The sequence below is a fragment of the Mirounga angustirostris genome, unplaced genomic scaffold (assembly GCF_029215605.1).
Source record: "Mirounga angustirostris isolate CCGP_5_RB_7025 unplaced genomic scaffold, mMirAng1.0.hap1 SCAF_14, whole genome shotgun sequence".
Classification (NCBI taxonomy): domain Eukaryota; kingdom Metazoa; phylum Chordata; class Mammalia; order Carnivora; family Phocidae; genus Mirounga; species Mirounga angustirostris.
In genome coordinates, this window is record NW_026991722.1 from 16635023 (window position 1) to 16651573 (window position 16551).

Here is a 16551-nt window from a genome sequence, read left to right on the forward strand (position 1 = left end):
AACCTGTGAGGACCGGCAGTGGGGACGTGCAGCGCAGGTTCAGGCCCAAACCGTGCCAGAGGTGCCGGAAGCAGCGGACAAGGTGTAACCAGGGCACCTGGCAGAGCCCAGCCAACTGGCTGAGGAGCCGCACGGGGCAGGATTGGGAGCCGTCAACTGACACAGGCCAGGACTAGGTGACCATCCTCTGTCACTAAATGCTGCTCAGTAGTTTCTTTATAAATGATAACTACTACTCTCCTGAAATTGAAACAGGCATAAATAATCCCATTGCTGACTTGATGTCTACAATATGGGGTAGAATTTCAGATGTTTCAAATCATTAAACTGATGAAAAATCTTTGGTAAAATGTCTTTTCTTTCCACAGAACATTTAGGACCAGTGTTAAGCCAGGTCTGGAGAAAAACCAGTGCCAACTCTAGAACGGGGCTCTCTCAGAGTGAAAGAAAACCCCACTTTGTGAAAAGCCTCAATCTTTTTGTCATGACATCTTTATTCTAACATTCACAGTCTTAGAGGCTTCCTGCAAGTTGCCTATTGTTATAAGTACATGTATTTTAGAAAAAAATGAAATCATACTTAAACATTTCTAATTCAGTAAAAGTCACTTCAAGGCCTACATAAATGATAATTTTTTATTCAAAAGAAAAGGTCAATTATCAAGACTATTTAAAACACAAAGATTCAGACATAAAGTTGCTACTGAACTGCCTTTAGTTCTAAAAATCATTGAAAAAGTTGAGGACACTCAGGATAGAACTCAATAGGAGGCAGTATAAAACTTAACATTGCTTTTGTTTGTTTTAATTTCTTCTTAAATAAACTAGATCTGTGCTCTTACATCAAAGTACCCACTGTATGGCAAGACTGTTAGCTGGCTAATCCACAGAAAGAAAATTCTCAGTGCATTTTTTGTGAGTCCATCAACCCCATCAGAATTTAGACCCGTCGAGGGCGCCTGGGTGGCTCAGTTGGTTAAGCGACTGCCTTCAGCTCAGGTCATGATCCCGAAGTCCCAGGATCGAGTCCCATATTGGGCTCCCTGCTCGGCGGGGAGTCTGCTTCTCCCTCTAACCCTACCCCCTCTTGCACTCTCTCTCTCTCTCTCAAAAAAAAAAAAAAAAAAAAATCTTAAAAAAAAAAAAAGAATTTAGACCCGTCGATACAGTGACAGACTCAGTGCAGTCTACCTCTAAGTGGGGGAAGTAAGAGAATGTGTGTGTGGCTTACACACTACAGCCCAAATCATGGGCCCCAAAGTTATGCAGGTAGTGAAGCGTTTGTAAATCATTTTTTTGATGGAATATTATAATAATAATAATTATTTTTTAAAGATTTTATTTATTTGACAGAGATAGAGAAACAGCGAGAGAGGGAACACAAGTAGGGGGAGTGGGAGAGGGAGAAGCAGGCCCCCTGCTGAGCAGGGAGACCAATGCGAGGCTCGATCCCAGGACCCTGGGACCATGACCTGAGTCGAAGGCAGATGCTTAACGACTGAGCCACCCAGGCGCCCCTACTAATTTAATTCTAATATACGTCCTAGACTAAGTTTTACTGGCAAAAAACAATTATAAGAAATATAACCGAAAAAAAAATTCACTGGCGTCTGGGGGGAAAGACCAGTTTTCAAACTAAGCATGTTTTTTGCTAATGTCAACTCTTTATTCATGGATTTAGTCATCTATTTAGAAAGAACACTCGGTACAGTTTACAGAAGGCCAGGGTTCAACAATTTAAGAACTATGTGGCTCAAAATATATGTATCAATAGTTGACCATGGCACCTTAAAAGAATTTTCCCCAATTACAGTTTTTAACAGCCAATTCCTAAAATGTCTTAGAGCACTTTCTCGAGTGTAATGGTAATAAAGATGATGGGTAAGTAAATCTTACCTTGCTCAATCTACTTGTGATACAATTCCTGAGTGACAGGCGAACTGGGGTGCATTTGGAATAGAGAAGCAGACTGCAGTGGTCAACGTAAGAGATGACAAAGACCCATGCTAGGAATTGGTTGTAGAAAGGAAAAGGAAAAGCCAGACTTTAGAGATATGACAGAGAAAGAAGCGGTAAAATGCAAAGTTGGGGAGATAAGGGCAAAGAATCAAAGACAATTTCAAAATAGCAACTACATAAGCAATTCATGATGGCTTGCAAGTGATAAAATAGAGGGAAGAAATCTTCTGAAGAAAAACATTTACTGTAAGAGCCACCCACAACTTCTTGAACACAAACCATTTATTGGAAAAAGGAAACAAAATTGCCAGTTGATTAAGCAACAGAATAATAAAACCACTTCAGAAAGCTATTTTAACTACATGATCCTAGGCATCTTCCAAAGCTTAATGCAATGTATTCTTCAAAAACGGGTACAATGTTACTGTATTAATTCCATGTGTAATTACTTGAATAGTGTGTTATTCATCTTACCTCCTCTAAAATAAGTAATATTTGTAAGTACCTGGAAAAGAACCTGATACAGATTAAGTGCTATTTAGGTATTTGTTAAGTATAAAAACACTTGGCTATCAAAAATTGAGTATTAGCACCAAATTTGACTGACTATACAGTCCCTGTTGGTCTGCACAAAATCTTTTAATCTCTATGTCCTATAAAGTCAAGTCAAAGCCTACCTCTCCAGATGTGGTAGAAGGTGTGGTCACCTCCAAGGAACCACGCTATCCTTGCCCTCAGGGTATAGACCCGCAAGCCAGCTCCGGCCCCGAATCTGGGCTGCCCTGTGATTCTCTCTGAACAACATAATTTGGCGTGACACTTGCCAGTTCTGGGTCTAAACTTAGGAGGTCCAGACGACTCCCACTTTTGAGACCCAGACACCATGTAAAGAAAAAATTTAGCTACACAGCAAGACCATGTGGGGAAGGAGGGGAGGACGGGGAGGGGGAGAGAGTGAAGTAGGCCCAAGGTTGTACAACGGGAAGACGGAGGAGTACAAGACCCTTCTAAGGGGGCGGCCACTATTTAGCACAGCTAAGCTACCCCTCAAAAGCTACCACTTTTCAAAAGAACCTAGAAATCTAAATTTTGATATAATGCCTGATTAATGACAACTGATTCTGTTAAAAAATACTATACGGACTCCCCTCCCCATCCCCACCCCCCACAAAGGTTACCCAGTTTGTGCCCTTTTCTCTGTGGTCTGTGGTAATCTCATGTATGCTACTGCTTGGTCTGAATTTCCATCTCTATGCTGATGATGCTCCTAACTCTACCTCTAATCCTGCTCCCACTCCCCGCCCCTCCGAGCTCCAGATCCATATACACAAATGCCTGCTGTATATCTTCACCTAGATGTGATCAAATACCTCATACAGGTTACGTCTCAAATGGATAGTCATCTACCCTCTGGATCTTGCCTTCCATTCTGTATTCTCTAACTCAGTGGACTATTATTGCTGCCCACCTAGTGGGACAACCAGGAATCCAAGCAGACATGGTGATTCCTCTCTACTTTTTATGCCCTATAGCAAGGTCATGAGAACAGCTTACTGATTCCATCGCCTAAAGGTCTTCTGAGTCTGCTCTGTCTTCTGCATTCCCACTGGTACCATCCTTGTTTAGATTCCCATGATTTCTTATCTAGACTATTGCAACAGTCTCTTAATTTTTCTCCTAACCAAAACATTGTCTCCCTCCAGTTTACCTTCTCCACCCATACCAGGCTGGCCTTTCAGAGAGACAAACCACAGCCCTCTATCAACAAGTTTCCTTCCAATGGCTTGCATGAGAAACGGGGCTCCTCAAGGGCTGGCGTCTTCCGACTTCTCTCCCACCTTCTCTTTGTGCTCTAGAGGACTGTGTGTTACTTGCAGTTCCCAAAATACAGTATACCAGCTCATTCTCTACAACCGTGTGCTTGCAATTTCATGCTTCCTCTGTCTGAAAGGTCCTTCTAGTCATCCTTTTTTTTTTTTTTTAATTTTTAAGTAATCTCTACACCCAAGGCGGGGCTTGAACTCATAACCCTGAGATCAAGAGTTGCACACTCCACTGACTGAGCCAGCCAGGCGCCCCTCTATTCATTCTTTAAAATATAAAGCTGCTATTGCAACCTCTCCTGCTTCCCCGATCTCTAACCTCACTAAGACACAGGATTAATCACTTCTATGTAACATGTGCGAGTTTCTTGTTTACCTAGTTGTTTGTTTGCATGCTGCCAAAACAAAGAAATTGCTCCACAGAAGTTGACTAGGTCCCAGAAACTGAATTCATAATCTTTTTAAGATCCCTGTTCTACAATTTCTTTTACAAATATCCAAAATAAAACATTTGGTCTCAGTGTCATTTAAATATTTATAATGTCAAATTAAAATATCTTGAATCCCCCTCATGACCACCATAAAAGCATTATAAAACTGCATTTTGACCCAGCATTTTATTTACTTATTTAAAAAAAGATTTTATTTATTCATTTTAGAGAGAGAGAGAAAGCTTGCGAGTGGGGTGGGGAGGGGCAGAAGGAGAAGAAGAGAGAGAATCTCACGCAGATTCTGCGAGATCACAATGTGAGCTGAAACCAAGAGTTGGACGCCCAACTGACTGAGCCACCCATGTGCCCCTATTTTGACCAAGCATTTTATTTACTTATTTATTAAGCAGGCATGGAGCCCAATGTGGGGCTTGAACTCACCACCCTGAGACTGAGACCTGAGCTAAAACCAAGAGTCAGACACTTAACCGACCAAGCCACCCAGGCACCCCTGGACCAAGCATTTTAAAGCTCTACTCACCCAAAGGCTGATCAGCTGTTTGCTCTTTATTGTCTACAAAAAGATAAAAATATAAAAAAGATAAGGTGTTATTGTCCATGATACAAACATCTGCAGGGTTAAAGATATATGGAAACAATGAACAATAACATCAGCAGCATCAAAAGACAGAATGTGGTTTCTAACAGCTAACTAATAATTTTAATATTTTCAGATTATTTTTTTTTTAAAGATTTTATTTATTTATTTGACAAAGAGAGACACAGCGAAGAGGGAACACAAGCAGGAGGAGTGGGAGAGGGAGAAGCTGGCTTCCCACCGAGCAGGGAGCCCGACATGGGGCTCGATCCCAGGACTCTGAGAGCATGACCTGAGCCGAAGGCAGACGCTTAACGACTGAGCCACCCAGGAGCCCCTAATATTCTTGATAAATATACCTGGATGGACAGAGTAGAATCAGGACAGGGGACTGTTTTGGTAATTAATGACCATAGCTGGGGGTAGTAATCTTTAATATGCTAGGGAGAAATTAGTCTGGAAATGGTGGGTGGTGTACTAAGCAGTAGCAGGAATGGTCAGCAGTTACTGAAGACTTGCCTGGTACTGTTCTAGGTGTTTTAAATATAATGGATTTAGATAAGCCTCATCTTGTCTATGAGGTATATACTTCCTCCATAATATAGATAAGGAATCTGAGGCACAGGGAGATTGAGTCATTTGCTCAAAGTAATTGAGCTTCTAAGTCTCACTCCATAGTCCATGCTCTTTGCCATCTACATACATAAAATGAAAATAAATACGACCATGCAGGAAAAGATGCAGGGAAAGATGGGAGTTGAGTCAATAATGTGTCTACTATTATAGACAGGGTAACTCTGTTTGCATTCTTAATAATATATGTAACTATAGGAATCTGTTAAAAGTTCATTAAAAATTTTCTTTTTCAAAAACTCAGTGTTGGGGGCATCTCTTGATTCTTGAGGAATAAGGATATAATGAAAGAGCGGGCCAGGAAAATCTTAGAAGCTTAGTGGTGGTTTCTCGCAAAAGTTTTCCTGAAATAACTTTTCACAGTGTTCGCTGAACAGCAAGAAATGAGAGACCAACTTAGGAAAAGAGGATTCTAATGAGACCGAGAGAAACAACTAGCTCCGTCACTGCATGGGTCTGGATGTCTGAAGCACATGTCCCTGGGAGGCCCCTCAGGAGGACGGCATACCCGTAACAGAGGCCTTCCGGTTTGGCTCATTTGCATCTGTGTAATGGGCACAGCCCGATCATCACTAGCGATAATAGAGGTTTATTAGTAAAATGTGGGCACGAAACTAAGCAGACTAGTTACGGTGCTAAAATAATGAGAAATAACATGTGAGAAGACGAGGGATCACTGTAAATATTAAATGATGTAACTGACTTCTTAAACTACTCCTGTAAGGTTTTAGTTTCAGATATTTTCACAGGCTCCATCACTGCCTTTCAGGATCTCAGGCCCATGCTGATGTCCCCTATCTTTACGTGGTCTTCAGTATTACTATGCTTTTCACCATAGTTGAGGCTTTCCTTTCAGCTTTAATCAGAAATCTGATTAAAATTGGTGAGAGTGATGAATACTTCTGCCGTCAGTCTCTCTCTCTTATTATTATTTTTTTAAAGATTTTATTTATTCATTTGACAGAGAGAGACACAGCGAGAGAGGCAACACAAGCAGGCGGAGGGGGAGAGGGAGAAGCAGGCTTCCCGTGGAGAAGAGAGCCCGATGCGGGGCTTGATCCCAGGACTCTGGGATCATGACCTGAGCCGAAGGCAGATGCTTAACGACTGAGCCACCCAGGCGCCCCTCTTTTTTTTTTTTTTTAAAGATTTTATTTATTTATTTGAGAGAGAGAGGGAGATAGCAATAGCATGAGTGGAGGGGAGAGGGAGAGAGAGAAACAGACTCCCTGCTAAGCAGGAAGCCCACCTCGGGGCTTGATCCCAGGACCCCAGGATCATGACCTGTGCCAAAGGCAGATGCTTAAACTAACTGAGCCACCCAGGCATCCCTGCTGTCCATCTCTTAATGGTCCACGACCACCTATTTCTCTGTATAACACCAATGATCCTCAATCACACACTTTTACTTCAAATAAAGACACTCCAGGGGCACCTGGGTGGCTCAGCTGGTTAATCAACTGCCTTCCGCTCAGGTCATGATCCCAGGGTCCTGGGATCGAGCCCCACATCAGGCTCCTTGCTCGGCGGGGAGCCTGCTTCTCCCTCTTCCTCTACCTGCCACTCCCCCTGCTTGTGCTCTCTCTCTCTTTCTCTCTCTGTGTCAAGTAAATAAATAAAATCTTTAAAAAAAAAAAAAGACACTCCATTAACTGCCTTTTTATGACAGAGTTATACACAATGATAAAAACATACATTGATATTTTCTGTTGCTACAGTATACTTATTCTGCAGCCCTATAATCTAGAATATTTTTAATATTTTCACTTGCATGAAATTATGCTTCATATAAGTACTAATTTCAACCCTAAATTATATTATTTTAATAATGAAAAAATTTACTAGTACTACAACAGAAGAATATCTAGTTATTGTATTCAAGCTAATGTTTTATATTACTCACCAGGATGTCCAAGATTATTTAATTCATCTAAAATGAAATAAGAGAAAATAAATTAGTTTTAAATAATCAAACTGCCAACTTAGTACAAGTAGTAAGACTAATCAGAAAAGCAGGTTTCAAGCTATTAAATCATGTTATAATATTTCATTAGTTTAGAACTTTTCAAATGCCTTCAGGGAGAAGCCATGCAACTACCAAGCATGAAAGAATGCTACTGTTGATATTGTGTAGAACTTTGAGCTATTGCTACTTTCATTAAATGACAAAAAGCTGAACAGACTCATTCATCATTTGTTCAAAGTTTTAGACATTCTGGCCTTTTGGGACAGAAACAGTCAAGGGATAGGTCTGTGGTCTCAATGGTAAACTTTGGGAAACTAAGAAACAATCTCAAATGATTTCTTCATTTTTAATAAACTTTTAATTTTAGAATAGTTTGAGATTTACAGAACTAAAGTGAAGACAGTAAAGAAGAGTTCCTGCATACACCCATACCCAGCCTGTTTTAACATCTTATGTTTAGTAAGGTGTATTTGTCACAACTAATGAACCATTAATGTTCTTTTCTCCCCCGGGACCCCATGCAGGACACCACATTATATTTTCTGAGGTCTCCTTGGGCTCTTTGTTGTGACCGTTTCTGAGGCTGTCCCTGTTTCTGATGGCCTTGACAGTTGTGAAGGTTACTGGTAGGGACTTTGTGGAATGTCTCTTACTTTGGATTAGTTGATGTTTTCCTTACGCTTAGACTGGTGGAATGTGTTTTTGGAGGTACAGTGGTTTCAGAATTATTAACCCATACTCTCCAGCTAAGGGAGAGATAAAATCATCTAAGCAAATACCCATGACATTATAGCCATCTATTTTTCCTTTACAAATCTTATGAAGATGCAAATTAACATTAACAGTAAATTACGAATGTTATGCTGTTGATAAGATGTCACAGAGGAACTTATTCTTATCTGTGATGTAAAGTCAACGGAAGAGCATCATCAACTAGAGTACAGGGCTCCATACAATTTCTTTTACCTCTTGTCTTATAGACTTCATTCATTTCTAGTTACTTAGGTCAGCACCTTGTTCTTCCTTCCCCTCTTCACTGAAGTTGCTGCATACATTTGTAACGCATTTAGATTCTCTGGTCACATTCTGCCTTCCATCCCGGGATTCCCCCTCCCCTGACCTCCTACTAAATGATTTTAAAAACTTGCACACATGTATTCACCATTACAATGATCATACAGAATAGTTTCACTGCCCTAAAAAAATCCCCTGAGCTTCACTTACTCAATCCCCACCTTTTGTCCTGACCAAATATCTTTAACAAAACACATAAAGTGAGATAAGTAACATCATGTTAGGCAGGTTAAAAAAAAAAGATCTGATGTAGGATACTGTTAATGGTATGTGTCAATCCACCAATTATGAAACATCTCAACATTTACACTTTTTTAGAAAGAAAAGTTGGATCTAATTCTCCCATTTGAAATTTCTGAAGTAGTTTTCATGCTTGGATCTTCATCTCTAAGTGTGCTGAAAGGCTTATGTGAAAATTAGAATTTGACAGTGTGCTTGCTACTGTAAAGACTACAGAGATAATCATACAGGTAAAGACACAGCACAGCAAGTAATTTCCATGCATCACCCTGAAGCCGAACAGCAGGGCTAGTTTATATCTGTTCTTAGAGATATTCAACTTTGGAAAGTTTAAAAATCATGCAATTAGGCAAAAAAGACGTAAGAGAAGGAAGAGGAGTTTGTTAGGATTTCTTCACTTAGCTTCCCTCGTGTAAGGCCTCTATAGACAACAGGATTGGAATTCCCCTTACGCTAGAGAATTCCTGTTCAAAAGTATGCATTAGGACAAAACAGTAATTACAGCATTTCAGCGTGATACCATAGAGATACAAAAGACAGGAAAACCCAGGAAACAAGAGATTTAACTTTTTTTGTTTTTTACTTTATCCAAGTAGAGCCCAAGATTATCTAATAGTTTAAAGAAGCAGAAATTGAAAAAATACTTTGCTATTTACAAACCAAATTCTGTAAAACAATGTGATGTACTAAGGGAAGGTAACAAGTATTAAAATTTACTCATTAGAACTTATGTACAATGCTTTGCATAATTAAATTTAAAAGCTTATGTTGAAATAGATTTTCCAGTTCTCTTTATATATTATGGTAAAGATGACACGGTAGATTAATCTACAGACTTAGAGCTTCAAAAAATGGATCTTACTAATTTTCTACTGAAACAGAAATATTAGGCATTTGATAAAATGTGTTGAACAAGAAATCGCCTGTCCTGAAACGCTCACAAAAGCCACATTTACATTTGAACAGCAAATAATCATGGCTAAAAGGACGGCTAAAGTCATTTAAACAATTATCCATGGTAGTATAGCCGTCCATCTTTTTAACGAATTTTGTAAAGATAAAAATTAACATTAAGAATTAGTTGTAAATGTTTCCTATTGGTAAGATGTACAGAAATGCTCTTCTTATATGCAACAGAAAATCAATGGAAAACTAGTTACCTTAATAGTGTGTCAGTTTAACAATGTCCCTGGCAATTTACAAATCCTGAGGCTCAGTGAAATTTCTCTCTTACAGCTAGTATTTTTTCCATCACTGCACTCAGCAGGCTAGAGCACTCCACCAACCCCCAGAGGAACCAGCATGCAGGGTATTACACTACCTTCAGTGCACTCCACTGCCTCATCTGTTCTTCCTTGTTCCAGAGAAAACAAATGTGAACATACTGTAATTCATGATCTTAGGAAGGGCAGCCATCAGGTAAACAGAGAAATAAGTATCATAGAAATATGTTGGCAAACCAACATATGCATCAACCCTCCTACTGTTGACAACTTAACTATAAATGCATTAAGCTTCAGCAGAGCAAACTCCCAGATTACAAACTTTATAATGGGGACTGCTGATTAATGATCATTCTTTCCTTTCTATGTCTGTGATGCCTGGTTTTTAAAAGTGTTTTATTAAAAATCTTTTCCCACTTAAAGTTTTTTTATAACTAAAGTTTTAAAGAGTACTTTTTTTTCGCCACAAATGTTTATGATTGTGAATTTAGTATGTATTCTCTCGACTTTCTATATAAATAATATAACTCTGGATACTTAACACGACATTAAATAGAATGAGGTAAAAAGCAGAATTTCCATTGCTTTAATATTTCATTTTATATCATTTCTACTCTACTTACCAGAACACTAAGATTACTTACCTATGATGATTTCTACCTTCTTGCTATCTTGACTGTCTCGGTCATTATATACATGACACCAGTAGGTTCCCTGATGTTCCAGATCCACATAAGGTACCTGTTATCAATATCAGAACACACACACACACATTTCCTTTCAATTTAATTTTAATTGGCTTGGAGAGAAACTTATTTTGAATTAGGAAAAAAAACCTGTAACATTTAAGAGGACTTTAGACATTCTTAGATTATTTCCATTTATTATTAGATTAAGTATTAGCAGGCAAATGATACAATGATTCCAATAATGGTGAGTTAGGTATAGTACTATTTGACATTTTAAAGATTTTATTTTAAGTAATCTCTACACTCAATGTGGGGATCAAACTCACAACCCCACAATGAAGACCTGCCCACACCACCGACTGAGCCAGCCAGGCGCCCCTATCTGACATTTTAGTATAAGCCCTTAGATGTGGGCTAGTGTTATGTTCCAGCATTTCTGTAAATATAAGAATGAGTTAATACTGAATAACAAGGGACTTGAAATGAAAATAAGGAAAACATTAAAACACCTCAACGAATATGAATTTTAATGTTGGTCTTAATTTTCAATTATACTACTTATTTTATGTATCTACACAAAAAAATACCCAAATAACCAACTTCTTACCATGTATAGCTTCTTGGTCTCATGTATTAATGGTGATTCATTTCTGAACCACTGGTAGTGAGGAATAGGGCTTCCAACAGCAACACACTGTAAGACCAATGTGTTACCAAGCATCAGCTTTTGGGACCTTGGTTCAACGCAGATTTGCAACTTGGGTTCAGAGATGCCATCCACACTTCCTTAAATTCAAAGAAAAATACCACTGAACATAAATAAAATCCCTAGGTCAGTAAGAAAAAATTTCCCTCCTTTAACTAAAAAAAAAAAAAAAACCAACAACATAAAAAGGTGTTTTCAAGTTATTTTTTATAATCCTTAACAGTACCTCCTAAAACCGTTTCATAAAACTGTGACAATTCTAGAAATACTAAGAGATGTTCTGTGGATAAAAGGATGCTGTAGACAAGTATGTTTAGAAAATTCTGGGTTAAACAGAGTTAAACAGATTTTTTTACTGCAGGACTCCTCAGAGCTTTAAGTGTTATATGCTCTGTTTATTTAGAAGGGCAAAATAGTTCAAGTGGTTTCCACACATGTTTGGCCACAGATTCTTTTTGGTGGGGGCAGATAACTTATTAACATCTTGAGTGATACTCACATTCAACACAGAAAGTTCTACATTCTGCGGTTTAACTTATTAAAAGACGGAGTTTTAGCATGGAATAAATATGGATGGATGATTGCTAGCATTTCTTCCTAAGGCAGAAACCAGAAAGCATTATTACTATTTTTTTTTTTAAGATTTATTTATTTATTTTTTTAAGATTTTATTATTTGACAGAGAGAGACAGCGAGACAGGGAACACAAGCGTGGGGTGGGCTGGGGTGGGAGAGGGAAAAGCAGGCTTCCCGTTGAGCAGGGAGCCTGATGCGGGGCTCGATCCCAGGACCCTGGGATCATGACCTGAGCCAAAGGCAGACGCTTAACGACTGAGCCACCCAGGCGCCCCTAAAGATTTATTTATTTTAGAGAGAGAGAGAGCATGTGCACGTGTGCACCCATAGGGGGTGGGGGAGGAGGAGGAGAGAGAGAATCTTAAGCAGACTGCACGCTCAGTACGGAGCCCAACACAGGGTTCAATCTCACGACCCTGAGATCATGACTTGAGCCAAAATCAAGAGTTCAGTGCTTAACTGAGCCACCCAGACGCCCCCAGAAAATGTTACTTATTGAACCCTCATGTGTTGCTCTAAGGTCCTCGAGGAAGGAGGACTTGTCATTGTTACCCAATACCAAGTCTCCATCATGAAACTCAGTGTCTCACACATTGCAGGTGATGAGTCTTTGCTGAATGAATAGGATTTAATTTATAAACATATTAAAGTTCATTACACGCACAGAAATATCCTAGAAAGACATAATTCCCTTGCTTAATAATGACTATTTTTAGAGATTATTTATTTAGGTGTAGGAAAAGCTAAATTGAGAAAGAAGAATGGAGACAGGTAACAACAAGTCTGTTTCCCACCTATTCTTTCTGTCTGGCAAAATGACAATATAGTTCTTGACTGTGACTATGAATACAGAAAATAACATCTGATGGCTACTCTTTAGAATAGGTTGATTTTTTAAATCAGTACTAGTTACTGTCCTAAGAAGCTGAATGACAGAGAGGAGAAAAACAGTCTGATGAAATGCTTTATTGTGGGGAATGATACGCTACCTGCCCTTTCACGCCAAAGGCAACTCTAGAAGTTTTTATTCCGCAACATGATTTTGTCAGTGTAATGCAACAGTTTGGGAGAAAGACACACAGTGTAGAAAGAAATAGGAGGGACGTTTGCAGAGGCCAGTGGCAGGGTCGGCCTAAGGCATCTATCTGCATGTGCACATGTCTGTGGAGAAGGGACCAAAGCACACGGGATAAGGTCTGACCAACTGGTGATAAGAACGTACATGAACTTCCGGTCCTGTTTGTGATATTGTGAAATTCAAGTAAACATTCAAAATAAAATAAGGCAATTCCCATCCCAATATTCAACTTAATTTATCACTTACCCTGAAAGCTTTCTGTTACTTCAGTGACATCACAAACATCCAGCTGTGACCACTGGCTGAATTCAAAGGTGAAATTATTATTAACTCGACAGACATAAAAGCCTGCATCTTTTACGTGCACTGTGTTAAAAATAAGTTCTGATGCATTTCCGTTTGGGATCTGTGAAAGAATCAGTAAGAGAATGTAAATGAATGACTCATCAAAACATGCCTTATAAAAATGTGCCATGCAAAAAAATGTGTTGATTTCTTTGGAGCTTTGAAAAGCATATTTCTCCCCCAAGTTCTAAAATATTTTTTACTTAAAAAAAACAAACAACATTTTGAATAATTTAAGACTAAAGTCTTAGAAATCCACACTCTTTTACAAATCCATTAACTAGAGAGTTAAGATCTCGTCCAAAGATCTTCCGGAAACTAACAGAAAAGTATCTGTTCTGTCATTTAAAATTGTTCAAATCATTAGTATTTAAAGAATCTGCAATGGCAAACTTATAAATAACACGGAAGGTTAGGCCCGACTATTCATTTCAGTTCTGGCCAAATTAGCTGTGAGTACCTAAGCAAGTTATTTCACCTTGAGACCCCATTTTCTCATCTGCAAAATTCTGTAAAAGGACAGACTCCTGAACCACCACTCTTCTTTCAGGGTCTGGGCAGGGAAGGGCTATGGAAAGCATGTCAGTGATGGGAAGAAATGGCCACCCAAGGGTTTGCCAAGCTCTCCCCCAGGGCTCTGGTCACCACATTAAGGTTTCTTTCACCTTTGCTGCTCTCATCAATCTGTAAGTGCACTTCTGCCACATGGTCAAGGGGCTTAGTCGAGTGCCCTGTTATATTACATTAGTTCCCTTTCAAAAGTATCCCTCTCCAAACCCCAACCAACTGAATTCCACTCTTGCCCCTTCAGAACCTGCACCAGAACAAGAGCATTCTGCTGAGGATTTGACAACTAGGATGGCAGGCTGCACTTGGCACCATGTTAATGTACTAAGTCTGCTTTTCTACTAGACTATTAATGCATATTTTGTGTCTCTTCAAACCTCCTACAATCAACCCTGCTTCTCTCAGCTACCGACTTCAGATAGAAACTCTCCTCTTCCTGCCACCAAAGCTATCTATGTATCTCTTTATAACTGCTCTCTTCTCTGTGTTAAAATGGAAAATGCGTCTTCCTGGCAAAGGCTACTTGGGCTTAGGATCTGTGGGGATCCACTCAGAACCTCAGACTTGGTATGTAGACTAGCTCAAGCTGCAGACATTTGGGATCAACAGGTGCAGAAAGCAGCTTTCTCAGAGACGCCCCTATCTGACTAAAAGTAGACACTTCTGGGAAATGAGGCTACCATAAATTCCTTCTTCAGGGTGGCTTTATCCAGGAAGGAGACCAAGAATAAACCTACTACAAATCCTCTCCAGGAGAGTTTTATGGCCAATGATGAAGATGGGAAGACCATTTTCACCCACATGAATAAACACGGCCAAACTTTCTTATCTCCTGTTTATTCTTCTAGAAACCCCTTTGTATTTCTTAAAGAAATCCATCTGTTCCTCTCATAGAGGCCTTTGTCCCTCCACCCTTTTCCCTAAATTAGGTATGTAAGGCTTTAACTTTAACTAGTCATGGAGCTATTTCCTTTGTAAGTTCCCATACGAATAAACTTCTTCTCTTGTCAATCTGTATTTTGTCAGTTAATTCACAGGAACCCAGAGAATGAACATAAGAGGGCAGAGGAAAACTTTTTCCTCTCCTGTCAATTCCATCCGCTCTGACCTTGCTCCTGCAATTTTCTCTCTGCTTTACCATCTATTTCTCCTCTACTGTATCACTCTCGAAAACATACTCTAGTCCTTTGTATCTTAAATAAGTAAAAAACCCCAAACAAGCCTCCCTTGACACGCACCCCCTCCTCTCAGCAGCACTGAAAATGTTAACTACCCCTTTTTTCTTGAAATGCCTTCCCTTTTAGGCTTCATACCATCCTCTGCTGGGTTTCCTCCCATCTCTCCTGCAGGTTCTTCTTAGTCTCTTTACTGGTTTGTCTTCTGTAACATAAACTTTCAAAGACTCTCCAGATATCCAAACTGCCTAGCTGATTCATGTAGATGTCTAATGGGCATTTTGAACTTAATGCATCTAAAACCAATCCTTGATTTTTCTCCTTAAATCCATTTCTTTCCCAATCTTCAATACATCAGTATATAACACGTCCCTGGGTGCTTCCATAAAAAATCCCGGGGTCATCCTTGATCTCTCTTCCTTTTTCTTCATGCTCCACCTCTAACGTATCAGGTGTGATCAACTCTCCCTCTAAAACAACCTGACCTGAGCACTCTGTTCCCTCTCCACTGCCCTGCCACTATTTCCAGCCTAGCACAAGCATTAGCTAAATGGTCTTCCTGCTTCTCTCTTGCTTCTCTTCAAGCGGCAGCTTTGTGTTTTAAAAACACAAATCCTATTATGTTACTTCGGCTTAAGACGGTTAGTGGCATCTCACTTTAGATCACCCTGCTGATTCTCCTCGTAGTTCTTAACTCAAAGAATTCTGTTTGTTTGCTGTCTCTCCCCACCAGAGCACGACCCTGTGTGTCAGTGCTTCATCATCACGGCCTGAGATCACGGCCTGGCACAAAACAAGAGCTCATCAAGTTCTTGTTCAATGAGTATCTCTTAAAATAACCTCATGGCCATAGAGGTAGCCTGACAAAACTCGAGCTCGTGAGGCTTCAAAATCTATTACAACTCTTCCAATCTAAGAAGTACTCCCCACCTCCTACATTTTTACCTTTCTCAAATCAGGGCATATTTTACAAACGATATGCTTAATGTACCAAGTTTTATCTGTCATTTCTCCCTTTTCAAAAGACATTTATTAAGATAAAAGCAACTTTGCAATTGAGAAAATGTGAAAAATAGCTTTAGTTACCATCTCCTGAAAGCCTATGTACATGAAACACATTGTCTATTAAATTCTTATAACCCAAGGGGCGCCTGGGTGGCTCAGTTGGTTAAGCGACTGCCTTCGGCTCAGGCCATGATCCTGGAGTCCCGGGATCGAGTCCCACATCGGGCTCCCTGCTTGGCGGGGAGTCTGCTTCTCCCTCTGACCCTCCCCCCTCTCATGCTCTCTGTCTCTCATTCTCTCTGTCTCAAATAAATAAATAAAAAATCTTAAAAAAAAAAAATTCTTATAACCCTGGATGACAGGAATTCATATCACAAAAAATGACACTCAGGGTTCCAACACAGGCCTGTCCAGCACCAAAGCCTACATGCAACCTTTTTACTACAGTTCAGCGGCTCTACCT

At 39.7% G+C, this 16551-nt stretch overlaps 1 protein-coding gene across 2 annotated transcripts in view; it reads right to left on the bottom strand.

Moving 5' to 3' along the window:
- Positions 1-16551, bottom strand: part of MALT1 (MALT1 paracaspase) — a 57756-nt gene that overhangs the window by 19073 nt on the left and 22132 nt on the right. The window contains exons 4-9 of one of the 2 annotated variants that reach the window (XM_045886627.3): positions 13243-13402; positions 11244-11422; positions 10592-10688; positions 10046-10078; positions 7348-7374; positions 4755-4787 (exon numbers count right to left, since the gene is read on the bottom strand). In XM_045886627.3, the coding sequence (XP_045742583.1) occupies positions 4755-4787; positions 7348-7374; positions 10046-10078; positions 10592-10688; positions 11244-11422; positions 13243-13402 (529 nt within the window). The remainder of the gene's footprint in view (positions 1-4754; positions 4788-7347; positions 7375-10045; positions 10079-10591; positions 10689-11243; positions 11423-13242; positions 13403-16551) is intronic. The other variant, XM_045886628.3, reaches the window with a different exon arrangement.